A 16,380-nucleotide genomic window follows, 5' to 3' on the forward strand; every position below is an offset into this window, starting at 1 on the left:
CGCGTTGTTGGGGGGAATGAATTAGAGTGAACCCCAGACCACGGCACAGATTCGGGAAAAGGTAGTTATGTCAATATTGGCTAGTGCTCTGTGTTTGAGATATGTGTTGTTTGTTACTTAACTGTGGTGTCTGTCTGATTTTGAATGCACCTCGTGTAACTAGAGTGCATCATAGCTATCGTTATGTTACATGGGTGGTTTTACAAAGTCTGAAAGTTGTCAGGTTTAAAACGTTAGCTAACGTGCTAGCCTGCTTGATCAGACAATTGCCCTCTGCAACGTCAATCGGCCAATTGACCCTTACCATTATGGCACCTATAACTATAAAAAAAACTTACTGTTGTTATAAATTATCATTGCCTTTGTATGCATAAATATGGTGTCAGTTATTTTTAAAATTGCCTTGTTGTCGTGCTGTCTTGGGTGTTGCTCATTACAGCTGTGAAGACACGTTTTCCCCTGTTTTCTAGTTTTGATACTGTATAATATAGGGCCTTCACGTTCCTTTAGCAGCTTTGATATCCACGTTGAGCAAGGAAGACTAGAAACCATAACTGGATTACGTGGTGTGCAAGTGGCACATGTACGTGATAATGTTTGTTTGAGCTAAAGCGGGGCTATGTACGCTATATTTTATATCATAGGTTTGAAGCGACTACAACGTTTGAGGATGAATGTGAACCAGGGAACAGTCGGCAGTGACCCTGTAATTCTCGCCACAGCGGGATATGACCACACAGTCCGATTCTGGCAGGCGCACAGTGGCATCTGCACACGGACAGTACAACACCAGGATTCTGTATCCAAGTCAGAACCCAGCGCTGTCTTTTAGTGGAACGCCAAAATGCTTTGCACAACATTCCACCATTTAACACACTAAGCTATTTCCATTTACAATTCCGTCAAGTTAAAAATCCAAATTTGCACTCAAGACAGGTCTTATAGGACACCAGTGTGATGGATATAAAAGCTATATAAAACATAACATTAACAACAAATTAGCCACAGTTTCTAAGCTAACTATTAGTGCCAGTGGGTGTAGCCAGGAAAGCCTTTTTTCACGCATAACATTTACTGAATTATATTTCCTTAGTAGCTACTCCAGTCTGGTCTGGCAGTTTATGGACATTGCTCAGACACTTCATATTAAGAGATTCATATTATAAGAAACTCAAACCATTATGTCACAAATTCAGCATACCATGACAACAAAACTTGCTGTTACTGACATAGGCGATGCTGTGTGTAGAATTCTGTTTCTCTTGCTGCTTAAGACTTAGTATAATTGTACGGATTCAGCACCAGGCTCCAGATAGGCACTCTCCCTTTGTAATGATAATAAGACACATTATGCTACTTCTACAGTGCACTCAAAGCTCTTTGCAACTAATAGAGCAAGGGAAAAAAACAAAGAAGCAGAAATAGTAATCACAAATGCACAAGTTTTCTTGCTGTTCTTTTCTTGACTCAAGACTGTAGCAGGTGAATTCCCTGGAAGTGACTCCAGATCGGAGCATGATCGCAGCCGCAGGTGAGATTGGTTGGTCTTTCACACTCACTCAAGGAAGAAAAATGGTACAAGTTTAGCTTTTTTTAACTTTTCTCTGAACGCTGTTTCTGCAGGTTATCAGCATATCCGTATGTATGACCTGAACTCTAATAACCCCAACCCCGTTATCAACTATGACGGTGTCAGCAAGAACATTACCTCAGTGGGCTTCCACGAGGATGGGCGCTGGATGTACACAGGAGGAGAGGACTGTATGGCTCGTATCTGGGACTTGAGGTAAGCCTGCTTCTGCCGTCTCTCAACAGCAACATGAGTGCTGTGTCTGTCCCCACTCCCCCACCCCCCAGGGTCTACATGACCATATTGACATTGTTCTGCATGTTATCCTATGTGATGAAACCATTATGCCTGAACAAATGTAACTGTTGTATTTGTGGCGCAGGATTGTCATATAATGTGAGCCAACAGATTGGTTTCCTTTTTTGTTTTGCCCAACTCAGTGCAACAAGAGCTTTTAACATTCTGGCTTAAGTGTGTTGCTTCATTTCCTTCCTCTATCCAAGAGGCAGTGAGACATTGAGAGGCCTTGTCCTCTCATATTTATTGCTTCAGATGGTTGTCATCTTTTTAAATAGCTGTACTGCATGCTGAAGTGTACCTCCAATTCCACGTATTGTCTTTTTAATGAAGCTTTTATGACATAAAAACATTATGTAGAGACTATAGACTTGTGTTTAGACTATAATCATTCTGTTTTCATTTTAATTCATTAGCCATTTCTTCAATTAGATATACTTGTAGTGAAGAACTGAAACTGGCTCTTCTTCTCTAAGGTCAAGGAACTTGCAGTGCCAAAGAATTTTCCAGGTCAATGCTCCCATCAACTGCGTATGTCTGCACCCTAATCAGGTGGGTGAAATGGTGACACATTTCAGAGTGCATTCTTGGAAAGATGTGCTGTAAAGTGATGTATGAGAAATACGCACTGCTAAAAGCAGTTTGTTCCAGCTAGCCATGGTGAATCATGCGTTCAGCCATAATTAGAGGGTACCTCATTTTAATCACAATGTTTCCCACCGGCGAGTGTATTAACACTCTGAATCATCATTCATGACATTTAAAAATATAAAATCTATAATTCTGTGTCACACAGTCCTGTGTGAACATCATTGTGAAGTTATTAGTGGATAGCATGTTTCTGTTGTAAAGCAGTTTTATGTATTCAGTTTCTGTGAGGTACACCGAGATCTTTTCATAAGTTGCCTTACCTTGTCTGTTTAAATCTGTAGGCAGAATTGATAGTCGGGGACCAGAGTGGAGTGATTCATGTTTGGGATCTGAAAACGGACCACAATGAGCAGCTTATCCCTGAGCCAGAAGTTTCCGTCAACTCTGTCCACATTGACCCTGATGCTAGCTACATGGCCGCAGTAAACAGCTCAGTGAGTACAAACAGGATTATCTTACAACTCACCACAAACAAACTTCATAATCACTGAAAAGACAAGCAGGGGTAGCTTCCTTCATTTTATTTTAAATATGTTTGAAATGAAATGGGAAAATCCACAAGTGCAGAGAAATTAAGACTAAATCACACTACCTGTGGTGCTTTGCCCCCCAAAAGGTACATTTTGTGCCACAGAAGCCAAGAGTACAGATGTACATTTTAATATTTTTGCTAAATTTATGTGCAAAAGTTCCTGTTTTTGTATAAACATTTATGGTCCCCCAGCCCTTGTGGGAGTTGTTGTGTTTTTGTGCTTTCTGCTGAAGGTTGCAGCATCACTGTCTCTTGCCCTCAGGGGAACTGTTACGTGTGGAACTGTGCGGGAGGAATGGGAGATGAGGTGACACAGCTTATTCCCAAGACTAAGATCCCAGCTCACAAGCGCTATTCTCTGCGCTGCAAGTTTAGCCCTGATTCTACGTAAGTGCACCTGGTGGTGCCTTTCTTCCATTGAACCTGCACACATATCCGCTGTGCTGTTATTGGCCTTGTTACATTAAATATTATTGCAACAGATTACTGGCCACTTGCTCTGCGGACCAGACCTGCAAGATCTGGAGGACTTCCAATTTCTCATTGATGACTGAATTGAGTATCAAGAGCAACAACCCAGGAGAGACGTCTCGTGGCTGGATGTGGGATTGTGCTTTCTCAGGGGACTCCCAGTACATTGTGACAGGTCAGCACTGCCAGTCTGCTCAGGTTACATGGGACAGGACAGGACAGCAGGACACCCAAGGCGTATCATTTAGTGCAAGAAGCAGACTGCAAGAACATAACCTCTTTTTCTTACGGAAAAAACTTTATGATTTTAGATGTTTAATTTATTATTTATTATTACTGATAGCATCATGAAGAAGTAAAATAATTAAAGCAATTTACTGCAATTCAGGTTAAAAAAAAAAACCATTGCACTCAAATTATTGAAAGAGGACAAAGTATGGTTGATTAAAGAAATGAAAGTTGTTAGACAGATACAAAAGCTATTAGATATTGGAAAAGGGTCAGCGTGATAGTGATTTTTTTAAAGAGGTTTGTGCTGAAGAACCAGTGTACAGTAGTAAGAGGCTGTGCAGTTTTAGAATGATCATTTGTTGCACAGTTTCTCATAAACGGGTAACTGGCGAGAATAAATTTAACAAGATTCAGCATATAGCATCTCACTCCACAGCAACATTGTGAATTATTGTAAACAGAGAAGGCATCATTCATTAAACATACATCAAAAGGTAATTGAATCAAAAAGAGTTCAGTTAAATTTGGAGTTGACTGAAAACATTTGACTTCAGACACTGGCAATAATAGGACAGTCCCAGAACATACACTTAAATGTTCCTGAAAAATTACTTTGATAAATTTCACAGTGAAGTCTTGGCATTATATTCATTTAAAATCTCCCATAAGGTGTAGGTTCAATGAGTCATCCTAAATTTAATAAATTGATGGTCAGAGATTTAAAATTAGACCTGAATAGACCCAAGCATACTCCAAATTGAATTGAATCCTCCTTTAAATCTGTCTCTCCCATAGTATCATCATAAGCGGGTGTAGCAGTTATAGTAATTGTAGTAATGAATTGTGAATGTGTCTTATTATACTTCAAGGTTGTAATGCAGTTTCATTCCACTGTAACAGATTTAGTAGGGAGGGAGTCCAGAATACACCACATGCTTGTTTTAAATACAAAAAGTAAGATGAGAATGAAAGAGAATACCTACTATTTATAATTGGACATGTACAGACCTTACTTGTATTAAATATGACCTTCAGTGTAAAAATAGAAAGTGGGCTGTTCTAATTTTGGAAGGCAGTTCATACCACTAACGAGGAGCTAGAAATGAATGGGGAGATGATTGAGACTGTCTACTCTCATTCAAATGCAGTGCAGTATAGGGACTATGGAAAGGGGGCTGGCAATGAAGAGAAGCAGAATGGTTATCATAGGCTTGTGTATGATATAGGACTCTGAAGGGAATTTCAGGAAGCCAATGGATTCACATGAGACATACACTTTGTATTATTTTTCCATTCAGAAAAGTTCTCCTTTTTTCTTTTCGTTCAAACCCTAATATATGACCAAATTAGTGAGGTATGATTGCATTTATCAAGTGTTGTGACCAGCTCAGAGTTTCTTATTGGTCCAGTTAATCATGTGTTATGTTAGTAACATTTGTCTGTTAATGGTTTTCAGCATCCTCAGACAACCTGGCAAGGCTGTGGTGTGTGGAGACCGGTGAGATCAAGCGAGAGTACAGCGGGCATCAGAAGGCTGTAGTGTGCCTGGCATTTAATGACAGCGTACTGGGCTAATGGCCAGTGTGTGACCCCTTCCCTCCAACATCAATGCCAGCTCTCCCCACCAGGACTCTGACATTACTGCCTCATACATAAGCTTTCCAAGACAGGACTCAAAAGGAAGATAAACCATGTATGTTTCTCAAGTGTGTATAACTATGTATGTCTGACCCCTCAAATGACCAAATTAAATAAATATTAATGATGGAATTGATTTAAAATACGCATTTCAACAAGTTCTGAATAATATCAGTACTTTCTTTCTGAAATTGAACTGTGTAGGCCCTTACATGCAGAAGAAATGCTTTTATTGTTGCTTTTTGAACATACTTTTCAAAAGGTTTTGCATAAAGAACAAATTATGTTGATTGAAGCATTCAGTAATAAGCCTCACTCTCTCTATGTAGTGTGTCTCTACCCTTGCTTTGATTACATGAGTGTCTAAAGACAGGCTGGTACCTTACATAATGGCGCTTTATTTTAGAGATGAGACACTTCAGCCAACAGGAATGTGTAAAGTCATCAACTGCAGGTTACAAGAAACACAGGCATCAATGGATCTTTTCATCTCCGGTCACAGTCCTCCACAAAAAAAAAGTACAAAAGATGAAAAAGTTGCAGATTACAAGATGGGTTGTTTCCGTTTCTCCTCCTGGGAGGGTGGACGGACACAGGCCCGCGTGTTCCGCGTGGGACTGAAATCCAGCTCGCGGTTCCGCTCGGAGCTTGCAAAGTGGATGTGTCGCCCGTGCCGCGAAGAGAAGGAGCACTTTGTTCCCTAGGCTGTGGTGGTATGTGCTCGGCGTCGGCGCTCACTCGGGCAGGTAATAGAAGCACACCGAGACGCAGATGTTGCTGGGAAAGCATATGTCGATGCAGAAGTAAATTAACCTTTGTTTCCCCGGACCTGTAAAAGAGATCAGAGGAGAGAAAAGTATCATTCGGCTGAGCAGGAATTTAATCAGGAAAATCCCCAGAGGACAAGCCCAGAGCCCCTACCCCCTAGAGCTGGAGTACGAGGGAGTTCACTCTAAAGGACAAAGTTGTTCTTGTTATTTACAGCATCACCTCAAAGGTCATATTGCTCTGCCATTCTGGATAGTGTTACCACTTGCTCCATAAAGGGCAACCAGGAACACCGTCCCACCAGTTCCCTGGTTCTCCTGTCGCGGAACCTGATGTTACAACCTGATGGCTGTTTTATGAATTTTTAATCCAAACCCGCAGACGTGCTCCTGTGGATGGATGCAGCTGTATGGTCTCACCGTCAGCTCTGCGGGTCCAGTAAATTGAGCTGTGCAAGCAGAGGGTCTGAAGGGGCTCCTGGAGGGTAGAGGCATTGACATGCTGACCCCCCAGCACCCCTAAAAACTCTATTTGTCTCTGTGTCTCATTTCCTTTCAGCCAGAACTGACTGACCTAAAGAGAATCAAGAAAGACAAATTAGAAGGTCATTTTACAGCGTAATTGCCAGTGCCTGACTAGAGCAGTTGCATCAGATTGGAGCAAATGTTTCATCCCGCTATCAAATAACTCTGTTCAGATTTCATTTTGTTGAAATGATAGCAACTAAAATTGGAGAGCTTTCAGCTATCTCAAAATGACACTAAATAATCGTAACTCAACTCAAAAAGAGGTACACTACATCTTTATCTACTTCTGTCTCATTTGTTCTTAGCAAAATGTACATTGGTAATTACACCATTTACACTGCTGATTGGTCTGATAAACATCATTTTGAATGGTGTTCATGGTTGGATTCCTCCATTTTCTTTCTTTCTTAGCACACTGTATTCAAAAACAGTCACAGACACAATAACTTTGTTTGAACCAGCATTTCTATTGAAGTATTTGGATTATATTCAGATAGATTTATCAGATGATGATGCCATTTAGCATCCATTATGTAAAAGCTGCTGTTGAAGAACTTCATTTTTGCAGATTTTAGATAGACTTTTCAGTGATGAGTCATAGGTTATAGGTGATCCAGGTTCCCATGCAATGTCTTCCAACTAAATAATCAAGGCTGTAGATGGAATGATAACCAGAAGAAACCCACTACTGACGTAGACACATTATTTATCAACTAATAATCCTTTTTGCAGTTTTTTCATATTCTGCCAAAACTTGCAGGCTCAATTATGAGGCTGATCTGATTTTAAGATAATATTTTATACCACAATTCAGGAAATGATGAAAATGTTACCGATATCGGAAGAGTGCAAATTTGGCCTGCACTTACAGCATTCAGACGTAGCTGAAACAAACACCTCCATTCTGTACTTGCACAAATGACCAGGAGAAACACCCCATTAATGGCTGTGAGCAAAGTGTTCAGAAGAGGCTCTTTGACTCTTTAATTGCAAGGTTTTCTTTTTCCTGCTGCAACTTTAAAGAAAAAGCCAACAGAGTCTCCATTGTGCGCACCATGCCCATTCTGGTCCCATCCTGTAAAGGGATCTGGGAGAGAGCGTAGCGGGATCAGGTGTGCAGAGGAATTCAGGACTGGCTGGACCGTGCACTCCAAGCCCGGTCCGCTCCATTACACCCTTTCTGGAGTCCTGAAGGATAAACACGCCATCTGAGCTGTCTAATCCCTCCACGGAGACAGAGGTGGCGCTGTGGCCCCTGTCAATCAACTGGCATCCAGACCCACACATGAGCGTGAGTAAGGATGGTATAAGAGCCCTACAGCCCACACAGAGCCCCAGACACACTGCCGTGTGGCCCATACATACAAAAGCACAGAGGTGGCATTCAGCCTCATCTCTGTTTTCATGTTCCAGGTGAAGTTTCAGTTACATCCTAATAGGTACGCTGTGTTGCTCTATGAGAAATAAAACCCCAGGAAGTGTTTGATTGGATGTAAGAAGAATTTGGAAATCTGTCCTAATACAGCCATTTTTATATGTGCAGCCAAATACACACTTTCCCTTTGGTTTGTTTGTGACTCATTTTTAACCCTTCAAAGACAAAAAGCTCCAGTCAAGTTAAACGGTATTTGTTTGGTACCCCACTGATTTTTTTCAGTCAGGTTACTCACTTTTCAGCAAACATCCCTAGGCGAACTTAAGAAATGCTCTTGATTAGGGTTTGTTTTTCTATGTCACAAGCGATAATGATGAATTAGAATTCTTTCACGCGCATTTCAGTACATATGGACAACTATATTATAAGTGTACATTCTTTTGAATTCAGATCTCATACCTGTTTAGGCTCATCAAGGAGCATGTTAACATTTTCATAATCCGATCTCTCCATTTTGCGTAGAAAGCAGGTCTGCTGGTTGTCAGGCTTGTAGCATATTAATCCCTGATCAAGTTAAATGAGAGTTAGTGAGCCTCTAAACAAATCCAATCTGAGATTACACATGGTGGTTTATGGTGTTACGTAAAGAACAAAAACAAAAGGCCTCACATGTTTAATGTCAAACAGCACCGTGGAGGTGTGGTTGTTGGGGGAAGTCACAGAGTAGGTCACCACGTCGTTGTGCTTGTCTACCAGCGCTGACTGATTGACCAGCACACCGGTCTGATCTGGCACTGTGATCCTGACAACCTGCAACACAGACTATGGGAAAGGTTTACTGCACACCAACCTGCTCCGCGCAAACACATGTTTGTGACATAAAAGAACAAGCAGCATGCAGAAATAAGGGCTTTTGAACAGCTGCCACACAGGGAAGTTCAAAGCACTCTCAGATGTCTCGATGCAGGATTTGAGAGTTGCATTCAATTAGAAAATGAAAGGATCAATGTTATTTATTAATAGCAAAATTTGCATTTGCAACAATTGCGGTTATTAATGACAACCACAAGACTTGCAACAATTGGACAAGAAGCATAAGGTGAGGCTGTAATCCCTTACCTGTGGTTTGGGCTGTCTGAACCCTACCTGTCCTGTGACACTGAGGGCTATGATAAATACAAGCAAGACTGCAGTGAGACTGCCCCAAACTGCCCTGTGAGGAAAGTGAGGGGACTGTGCTGGGGCCCCATCCTGGAGAGGGAAAACAGTGTGATCTAACTGTCACTTGCTGAACACTGTATGTTCAATAGGTACAGCTGATCAATATCAACATCATTCATTATAAAATGCCATTTCCTTGCTTGTTCACCAGATAAAAAATGAACAAGTGTAACTAGATGTGTCATTTAAAGGTTATGCATTTAACGTGACTTAAAAGGCAAGCAAATTACGTTGTACTACACCAAATCATAGATACCGTCTCTTTTTCTGATGCCCAATAGTATGTTTATCCATCACAAGTTATTTGTTCTGATAATTGATTGTTATGGTCTACTATGGTCTCACCGTGCACTGTGAGTCCTCCGTGCCACTTGCAGAACAGTTCCAACACCTCTCCATCCTGCGTCCCCGCTACGCAGCTTCACTGTGCCCTTCACTCTGCTGTGTGCGTCGAGCTGTGTGCATGACCAGGGTTTGACTGAGTGAGGCAGGAGCACACCTGGCCAGCTTCTCGCTGCGGTCCAGACTCTCCCTCTCACACAGGCACACACGTGATAGCTAAACCCATTGGCCAGGTAGCCCTCTATAGACAATGGACAAAGGGGCACGAGAGACTCGCTGCTGCAGACAGCAGCTGTCACTGCGCACTGGAGGATATGTAACGTCGACTGCCTTTGCTTCCAGACGTTGACAGACCAAGGTGACTCAAAGCACCAGAGCAACTGTCGGGTATAGTGCAATGCAACCAGCTTTACCCTGATTGAGCGTAAATAGCAGCGGGAATAGGAGGCGTTTTTAAATACTGTATATGTTTTTCATTAACCTTTGGCACATTGTCATAAATTTAGGAAATCAGCTTTTAAAGGGCAAGCTGAACAAATAGCAGGGCAATTTCAATGTGCCACACAATTGTCTGCACATAGAAAGACTATTAATGCACAAAACTCTCATCACCATTAAGGCCACCATAGAATCTTATATCACTAAATTAAGCCTAGACCAGAATGACCGCTATAGTACAGTATATGCATCCCTGCCATCTATTGCATTCCCAGCTGGAACTGAATGCACAAAAATAAATGAATACAAATTAATGAGTACTGAATTTGAACTTATGCTGACAGTGCTTCCGTAGTGTTTTGTTCTTATTATTTGATCCCATTTTATATCAGGGCCTTATTGTCACTGACCTGATATCACCCTCACATAACCACAATGTCTGAAAGAAACCAGGGAAATCCGAGCACTGAAACCAACGAGATGGACAAAATTACGTGGTGTAATGAATCATGCTGCTTTGTCCAACACAAACAGAATAACAATGAGGGGCACTGAGACTATTTTAAATTACAAAATTATCACCAAATTGTGACCGCATAATGGCATTGATGCGCCCCAGCAGTACTGTGTTATCTCGCCCTTTCACCTTGTCTTTGGAAACTCCTTGTGATATAAAATGATCTAATAAGTGGCATATGAATGGCAGGAGCATACTTACGCACAACACTGAGTATCTGAGAAGAAAAATAGCTTTCCATGAAAAAATGGGCAGTGAAATTTCAAGATAATGGCTTCCAGCCTTTTCGGGCTCAAATATCTAAGAACATGTTTAAATGAGTTATTTACATGAAAAATATGAAAACATAATTTAGATACATGTATACATCAAAACTGTTATATGGATACTTGATACAAATGAGTTCCTATTATGCCCAACATAACACATGCAAATGGGTATTGATTACAATGAGACCACACTAAAGAGTTTCCACACTTTTGTTTTTATTGCTTCCAAATTAAACATTGCCTTGTCATTTATAATGTGAAGGTTAGCAACATGATGGTAGTGTTCTCCACAGCTAGATTTATAACCATGATCACTCTGGATGCAAGCTGTGCTGTCACAGTATAATACAATTATGCTGTGTAGACAGTCGAATTAAGACACTTTGCATTTGGTCTGTGAAAAGTTACTCAACCCTTTTCAATGATATATTTCTCTTGTACATAAGTCACATGAGTTAGAGGAATACCTCTGTACATCATAGGTTTTAGCAATTCCTATTGAAAATTCAGATAAGTCTAGTGCTACCTTTTAGGAAATGTTTGATTTACTCAACCATAATAAATATTGCATGCACAATGCATAATACACATTGTGAAGTGAGTACATATTGACATTAGAAGTGACCAGCTTTCCGGTACATACTCAGATAAACTTCATGATGACGGAGAAAGAGGATAATGTTTACAGTGTATGGTTCATGTCTAGCCTTGCTAATTTAAGACAACTTTTCCTTGTGAATAATTACATTGTTCCAGGGCTTTCTATCTAAAAACGTGGCAACAGGTGTGTTCTGAAGTCCTGGTTACATGAGAGATGACCAAGTTCCTGTTAACAAATATTTGAAATCAATGCACACCTTTTAAGGTACCTTGATGAGCAAACACTGAAAGTTCAGTATCTGCATTCCATGTCAAATGATACACTGTGTTAAGGGTTTACAGTTTTGAAACATACAATGTAGACTACACACTGCCATAACATGTTCTTGGCCTACTAATATAAGATGAGGTAAAGTACTATGAACTTGGTCCAGTCAATGTATGCACCTCCCAGCTACTGCCAATGAAATATTAACACATCTACAACAACAACAATTCAATTTCCAAATACTCATTATAAATGATTAGTGGTTTGCTTCACACTTATCCTTTACGCTTTAATTTTTATTTCCACTAACACACAGTCACAAAGGAAGAAACGACAACCGTCAAGAAATATCTGAGGTGTTTGTTCTTGTTGCTAGGTCATTACAGAGTGAAGTATGAAGTATGAATGAAGTGAAGAGTTCATAGAAATGGCTTAAAACAACACTTTAAAAACCTTTCTGTTTTTGTGCCATGACATAAACAGGAGCCTCTGCGTACATGGTAGTACCTGTACAAAACATGCCAAGTAGATTCTCTGAAGCTTTTTTTTCATTTTTATCTCATCATTGATTCATTCGACAGGCTTCAGTTGTTACGAATGGTTACAGTGCTTTGTTAAGAGAGCTCTTTGTGCCTTACTAAAACTGAGACGAGTTTGCTCCAAATGACCCGTTACCGTAGCGACTGTTTAGCATTCCCCTTCAACTACTCTAGATCTCTTCTTGCCCAGGAGGTGTTCAGCCCATTTATTACCATGTCTGTTCTCAGTTAATGGAGATAATGTGATTTAGTTATGTTATGCAAATGATGATTTCAAATACTGACAAATTCTACAATCAGAACACCTTCAGTCCAGTTCAATATGGAAATTAAAAATGTGCATATCAAGGCACAACTAAAACAAATTGAAAAAGTGAATCTAGCATACAATATAACATAATTTATTTTAAAAACTCATGCACGTTCAGAAGTGTACTTCAGTGATCAAACGCTCAACTACAAAGATGACTCAGAGAAAAGAACGAATGAACACAGCTCCATGCTGAGTTTGTATTGCACATTAAAACTCTTACTCTGTGCAGCAGGGGCTCATCTCCAGTTCATAACCGTAAAAGAAAGATTATGTATACCTGAAAGGAGTACATACCTTTAGCAGAAGGTAGGGGCTTAAATAACTACATGAATGGGAAAAGAACGAATGACTGCCTAATTCATTGCATCTACAAAATTAACCCTTAAAGCATAAGGCAGTGAGTGTATTATCCCTGTTTGCTTTATGGAAAAAAAGTAGAATTTTTACAGATACAAAGTGTTCTCAGAGCAGTAACTGAGGTAGCTGAGGATCTGTAGCCGTACAATCTTAAGTCTTCACAGCTTAGACAGCACGTTGCTACAATGACAGTGAACAGCTTGAAGAATTGACACACAGACCCTTTGTGAATGGCATGCACTGTTTCTAGAAGAAGAACAAAATAAAAATTCATTCCATTATGAGGCGGACAACTGGGTAGTAAGTCAAGTTTTGAATTAACCATTATTCCCATGAACTACTATTTTTCCAATTTCCATTAGAATTGAGAGAACTTTGCAAAAACACATTACATTCCCCTCAGGCAATATCTATGAATGTTATTTCTGATTTTATATCCACAAAAATTTCCATTCTGGGAAAAAAATATTTATCTCATCTTATTCTTTTCTGATCTAACATACAGTACAACTTTTGCATAGCACCCAAATCTAGGAAAAAGAAAATAATACCCTGTTCAATGTAAGGCATTTCAGAGCAAAAAAGAAAGTCACACCATTGAAAAATTAAATAGCTACTGTTGAACAATGCAACATTTGCTGGTTTTTAAGAAAATGTTTTTCTTTTCCGGAGTTTCTGGATTTTTGACGCTAGACATATATGAATTGGGATTACACAAGTTGCGAGTCATGCAGTTTGACAGTTGGCATTACACTGAACACTAACACCACACAGAAAGACTATCACCCTAACACCACACATCACAAAGTGAGGTTCCCTGGCAAGGTGATCTGCAAGCTATGGAATCCCTTTGCCTTACAACTTACATCTATGTTTTATTCCTTACTGATAAATTATATTGTGTAAACCACTTTATCAATACTGGTAAAAGATAGCTATTAGTATTCCATCAAATTCAGTCTGAGCATTTGTGATGATTATTTAAAAAGACCGATATATGATATTTTGTTCTGTCTCTTTCAGTGCATGTATTCAGCTCAAGCATGGACAGTGAGGGTGGTTGGTTGGTTAGTTTGTTAAAGTCTATGTCTAACCCTGTAATGCTGGCAGGAGCTCTGCAATACTCTCCACAAAGTAGTCAGGAACCATGCCAAGACGTTTAGGGCAACCACTCTGCTGATGCTCCTTAGCGTCAGCTACCGTGGATACCCCCGTGAGGGTGAGCAGGGTCTTCAGGCCACAGTTGGTGCCCAGTAGAATGTCAGTGTCCAGCCTGTCACCCACCATTAGGGTTTTGGCTGGGTCCAAACCATACTGGCTGGCCACACAGTCGAACATGAAATGGCTGGGCTTCCCTACTACCTGGGCCTGGCGCTGGGCAGCAGTCTCGACCGCCTTAAGGAGACAGCCTGTACCTGTGGCAGCCAAGATATTTCTGTTATTAATAATCCAAAATAACATTGCCTTTCTCTTAAGAGCGGTAATTAATAATGTACAGCTGAGTACATAAAGTTGATTTTCTGGCACCGTTGCTATCTCAGTCACTTTCAGCTGATTCGTGACAACTTTCACGTACCTGGGACAGCCTTTCCTCCTTCCAGGGGCAACCGCGTGTCGGTGTTCGTGCCGACGAGCAGGCATTCCGGATTGCTGAGGTACTGCATCGCTCGATTCAGCTTCATGTAGCTGAAATGCTCATCAAAGCCGACGACCACAGCTTTTACATCGGGATCCAAAGGAACGTTGGCCCAGTCGCTCTGTACGCCAGTAATTGGATCAGGACCAGCCCCTACTTGCTCGATTCCCACAGTTTGAAGCTCCTGTTTCATTGCCTTGCTGCCGATTAGGTACACTTTGCCCTTCAAGTGTGGTATGGACTTGAGGTACATCGCTGAACAGTACGCCGTACCGAACACTTCCTCCTCGGTGGCGTTGAACCCCAGTGAAGCCAGTTTATCGGCATACATTTTTCTCGTCTTAGTGCTGTTGTTAGTCACGAAAAAGACTCGTTTACCATTCTTCTTTAACAAATTAATAACCTCTGGCGCGCCAGGGATAGCCTGATCTCCGCGCCAAATAACCCCATCGCAATCGAACAGAACACTTTCTACAGAATCAAGCAACTCCCTAATCAAGGGACCACTTAGCCGGTTACATTTCGACAGAGCCATTGCAGCAAATGTAAGTGCAATGACTTGTTCTTCAAAGACTATGTCTACAAGTAGTTATTAACAGAGAATTAAGAACCTAGCTAGATGCTCTTGAGGTTAACATGCAACATTTGAGTTTCTCCCCAAAAAGCGAAGTAGCTATCTAGCTTCGGTACAAGACAGCTGGTAAGCTAAATCGCTCTGACAGACAAACTGTTAAGGAAATTGTGACAAGAGTTTCATCCGAGTGGGTTACGCATTAACTGACCTTACTGCATGTCACGCCAACTATAGCTACTTCCGCACCGGCTTAACTACGCGTCAGATTGTCGAGGATCAGTTCTGCGCAAGTTTTGATGTGCTGCGGGACACTCTGTTCCGAAAGCTGATTCCGCAGAAGAGGCATTGCAGTATGCTATAGGCGTGACATCACGGCATAATTGTTCCGCAATGTACGACCATCTTTAACCTGGTTCCAAGTGGACAACATATTAAGGTCACGGAGACGTTTGCAATAGGTAGCCGTGTTTTTTTTTTTTTTCTGTGGATGTGATGTCAGTTGAACATGTCTTATTCCATTATTGAGTGTTATCTGCGCATTATTTTAAAATAACCCTGTATATTCTTTGTCTTTTGCGAAAAAGATCCTTCTGTTATGGGGCTTGGCAATTATTCTTGTGGAATACCATGTATGTTTGGCTCCAATGCATCCCATGGAGCATCTACACCAATCACATGAGAGTGTGCATGGTAAAGGAGGAGAAAAATCGATAATAGATCCTAGATGATGTATCGTTAAGATCAGAGGCTAACTCTGGAAAAGCTTATGGTTTATATAACAATGGATGAAAAAACCTGGTTCCTCTCAGGCCATGAATACGTTACTTAACCGTGCAATGCTAAAAGAAAAAAAGTTGACACAGGATTGTGAGGAATCTCTGAAGTGAGCCTAGGGGGCAGATTTAATATCTGAATTATATTTTATATGGTCTAAATCCTCATAGTGCACATGCCAAGGAGAATTTGAAACACGAAATAAAAAAAAAAAAATCAATCAAGTACAGTAGGCTACATGTAAAAGTTATCTGTAGGCAACTGTAGTATTGCTAACAATATAGTGTTACTTTAATTAAACACAATTTATAACCTGGGTACCCACTATCAGGGAAAAATAAAGACATAAATTGGGAGTGGCAGATCTTGTAAATTAAATCTACTCTTGTCGCTTTCCGATTCGACATCCGAGTAGTCCTGCGCAGATGCTGCGCAATTCTGATACCCTCAAAGCAACATCCTGCATGGTCCC

At 40.7% G+C, this 16,380-nt stretch overlaps 3 protein-coding genes across 3 annotated transcripts; 1 reads left to right on the forward strand and 2 right to left on the reverse strand.

Moving 5' to 3' along the window:
• The first annotated feature begins 16 nt into the window (after positions 1 to 16).
• On the forward strand, positions 17 to 5,591 carry mlst8 (MTOR associated protein, LST8 homolog (S. cerevisiae)). Its single transcript, XM_036544643.1, has 9 exons — positions 17 to 61; positions 645 to 799; positions 1,480 to 1,531; positions 1,624 to 1,786; positions 2,344 to 2,419; positions 2,800 to 2,952; positions 3,313 to 3,437; positions 3,533 to 3,696; positions 5,209 to 5,591. Exons 2-9 carry the CDS (start codon positions 671 to 673, stop codon positions 5,325 to 5,327), a joined length of 981 nt encoding a protein of 326 aa, XP_036400536.1. The 5' UTR covers positions 17 to 61; positions 645 to 670; the 3' UTR covers positions 5,328 to 5,591.
• Positions 5,592 to 6,096: 505 nt separating this feature from the next.
• On the reverse strand, positions 6,097 to 9,680 carry bricd5 (BRICHOS domain containing 5). Its single transcript, XM_036520836.1, has 6 exons — positions 9,627 to 9,680; positions 9,180 to 9,311; positions 8,730 to 8,882; positions 8,520 to 8,624; positions 6,578 to 6,731; positions 6,097 to 6,219 (listed from the first exon to the last, which is right to left on the reverse strand). The coding sequence occupies exons 1-6, from the start codon at positions 9,678 to 9,680 to the stop codon at positions 6,125 to 6,127; spliced, it is 693 nt and encodes a 230-aa protein (XP_036376729.1). The 3' UTR covers positions 6,097 to 6,124.
• A 3,887-nt stretch (positions 9,681 to 13,567) lies between these two features.
• Positions 13,568 to 15,309, reverse strand: LOC118788281 (phosphoglycolate phosphatase). The gene is made up of 2 exons (XM_036544242.1): positions 14,501 to 15,309; positions 13,568 to 14,339 (listed from the first exon to the last, which is right to left on the reverse strand). Exons 1-2 carry the CDS (start codon positions 15,093 to 15,095, stop codon positions 14,014 to 14,016), a joined length of 921 nt encoding a protein of 306 aa, XP_036400135.1. The 5' UTR covers positions 15,096 to 15,309; the 3' UTR covers positions 13,568 to 14,013.
• Between the last annotated feature and the right edge of the window lie 1,071 nt (positions 15,310 to 16,380).

Source organism: Megalops cyprinoides, chromosome 1, assembly GCF_013368585.1.
Source record: "Megalops cyprinoides isolate fMegCyp1 chromosome 1, fMegCyp1.pri, whole genome shotgun sequence".
Taxonomy (NCBI): domain Eukaryota; kingdom Metazoa; phylum Chordata; class Actinopteri; order Elopiformes; family Megalopidae; genus Megalops; species Megalops cyprinoides.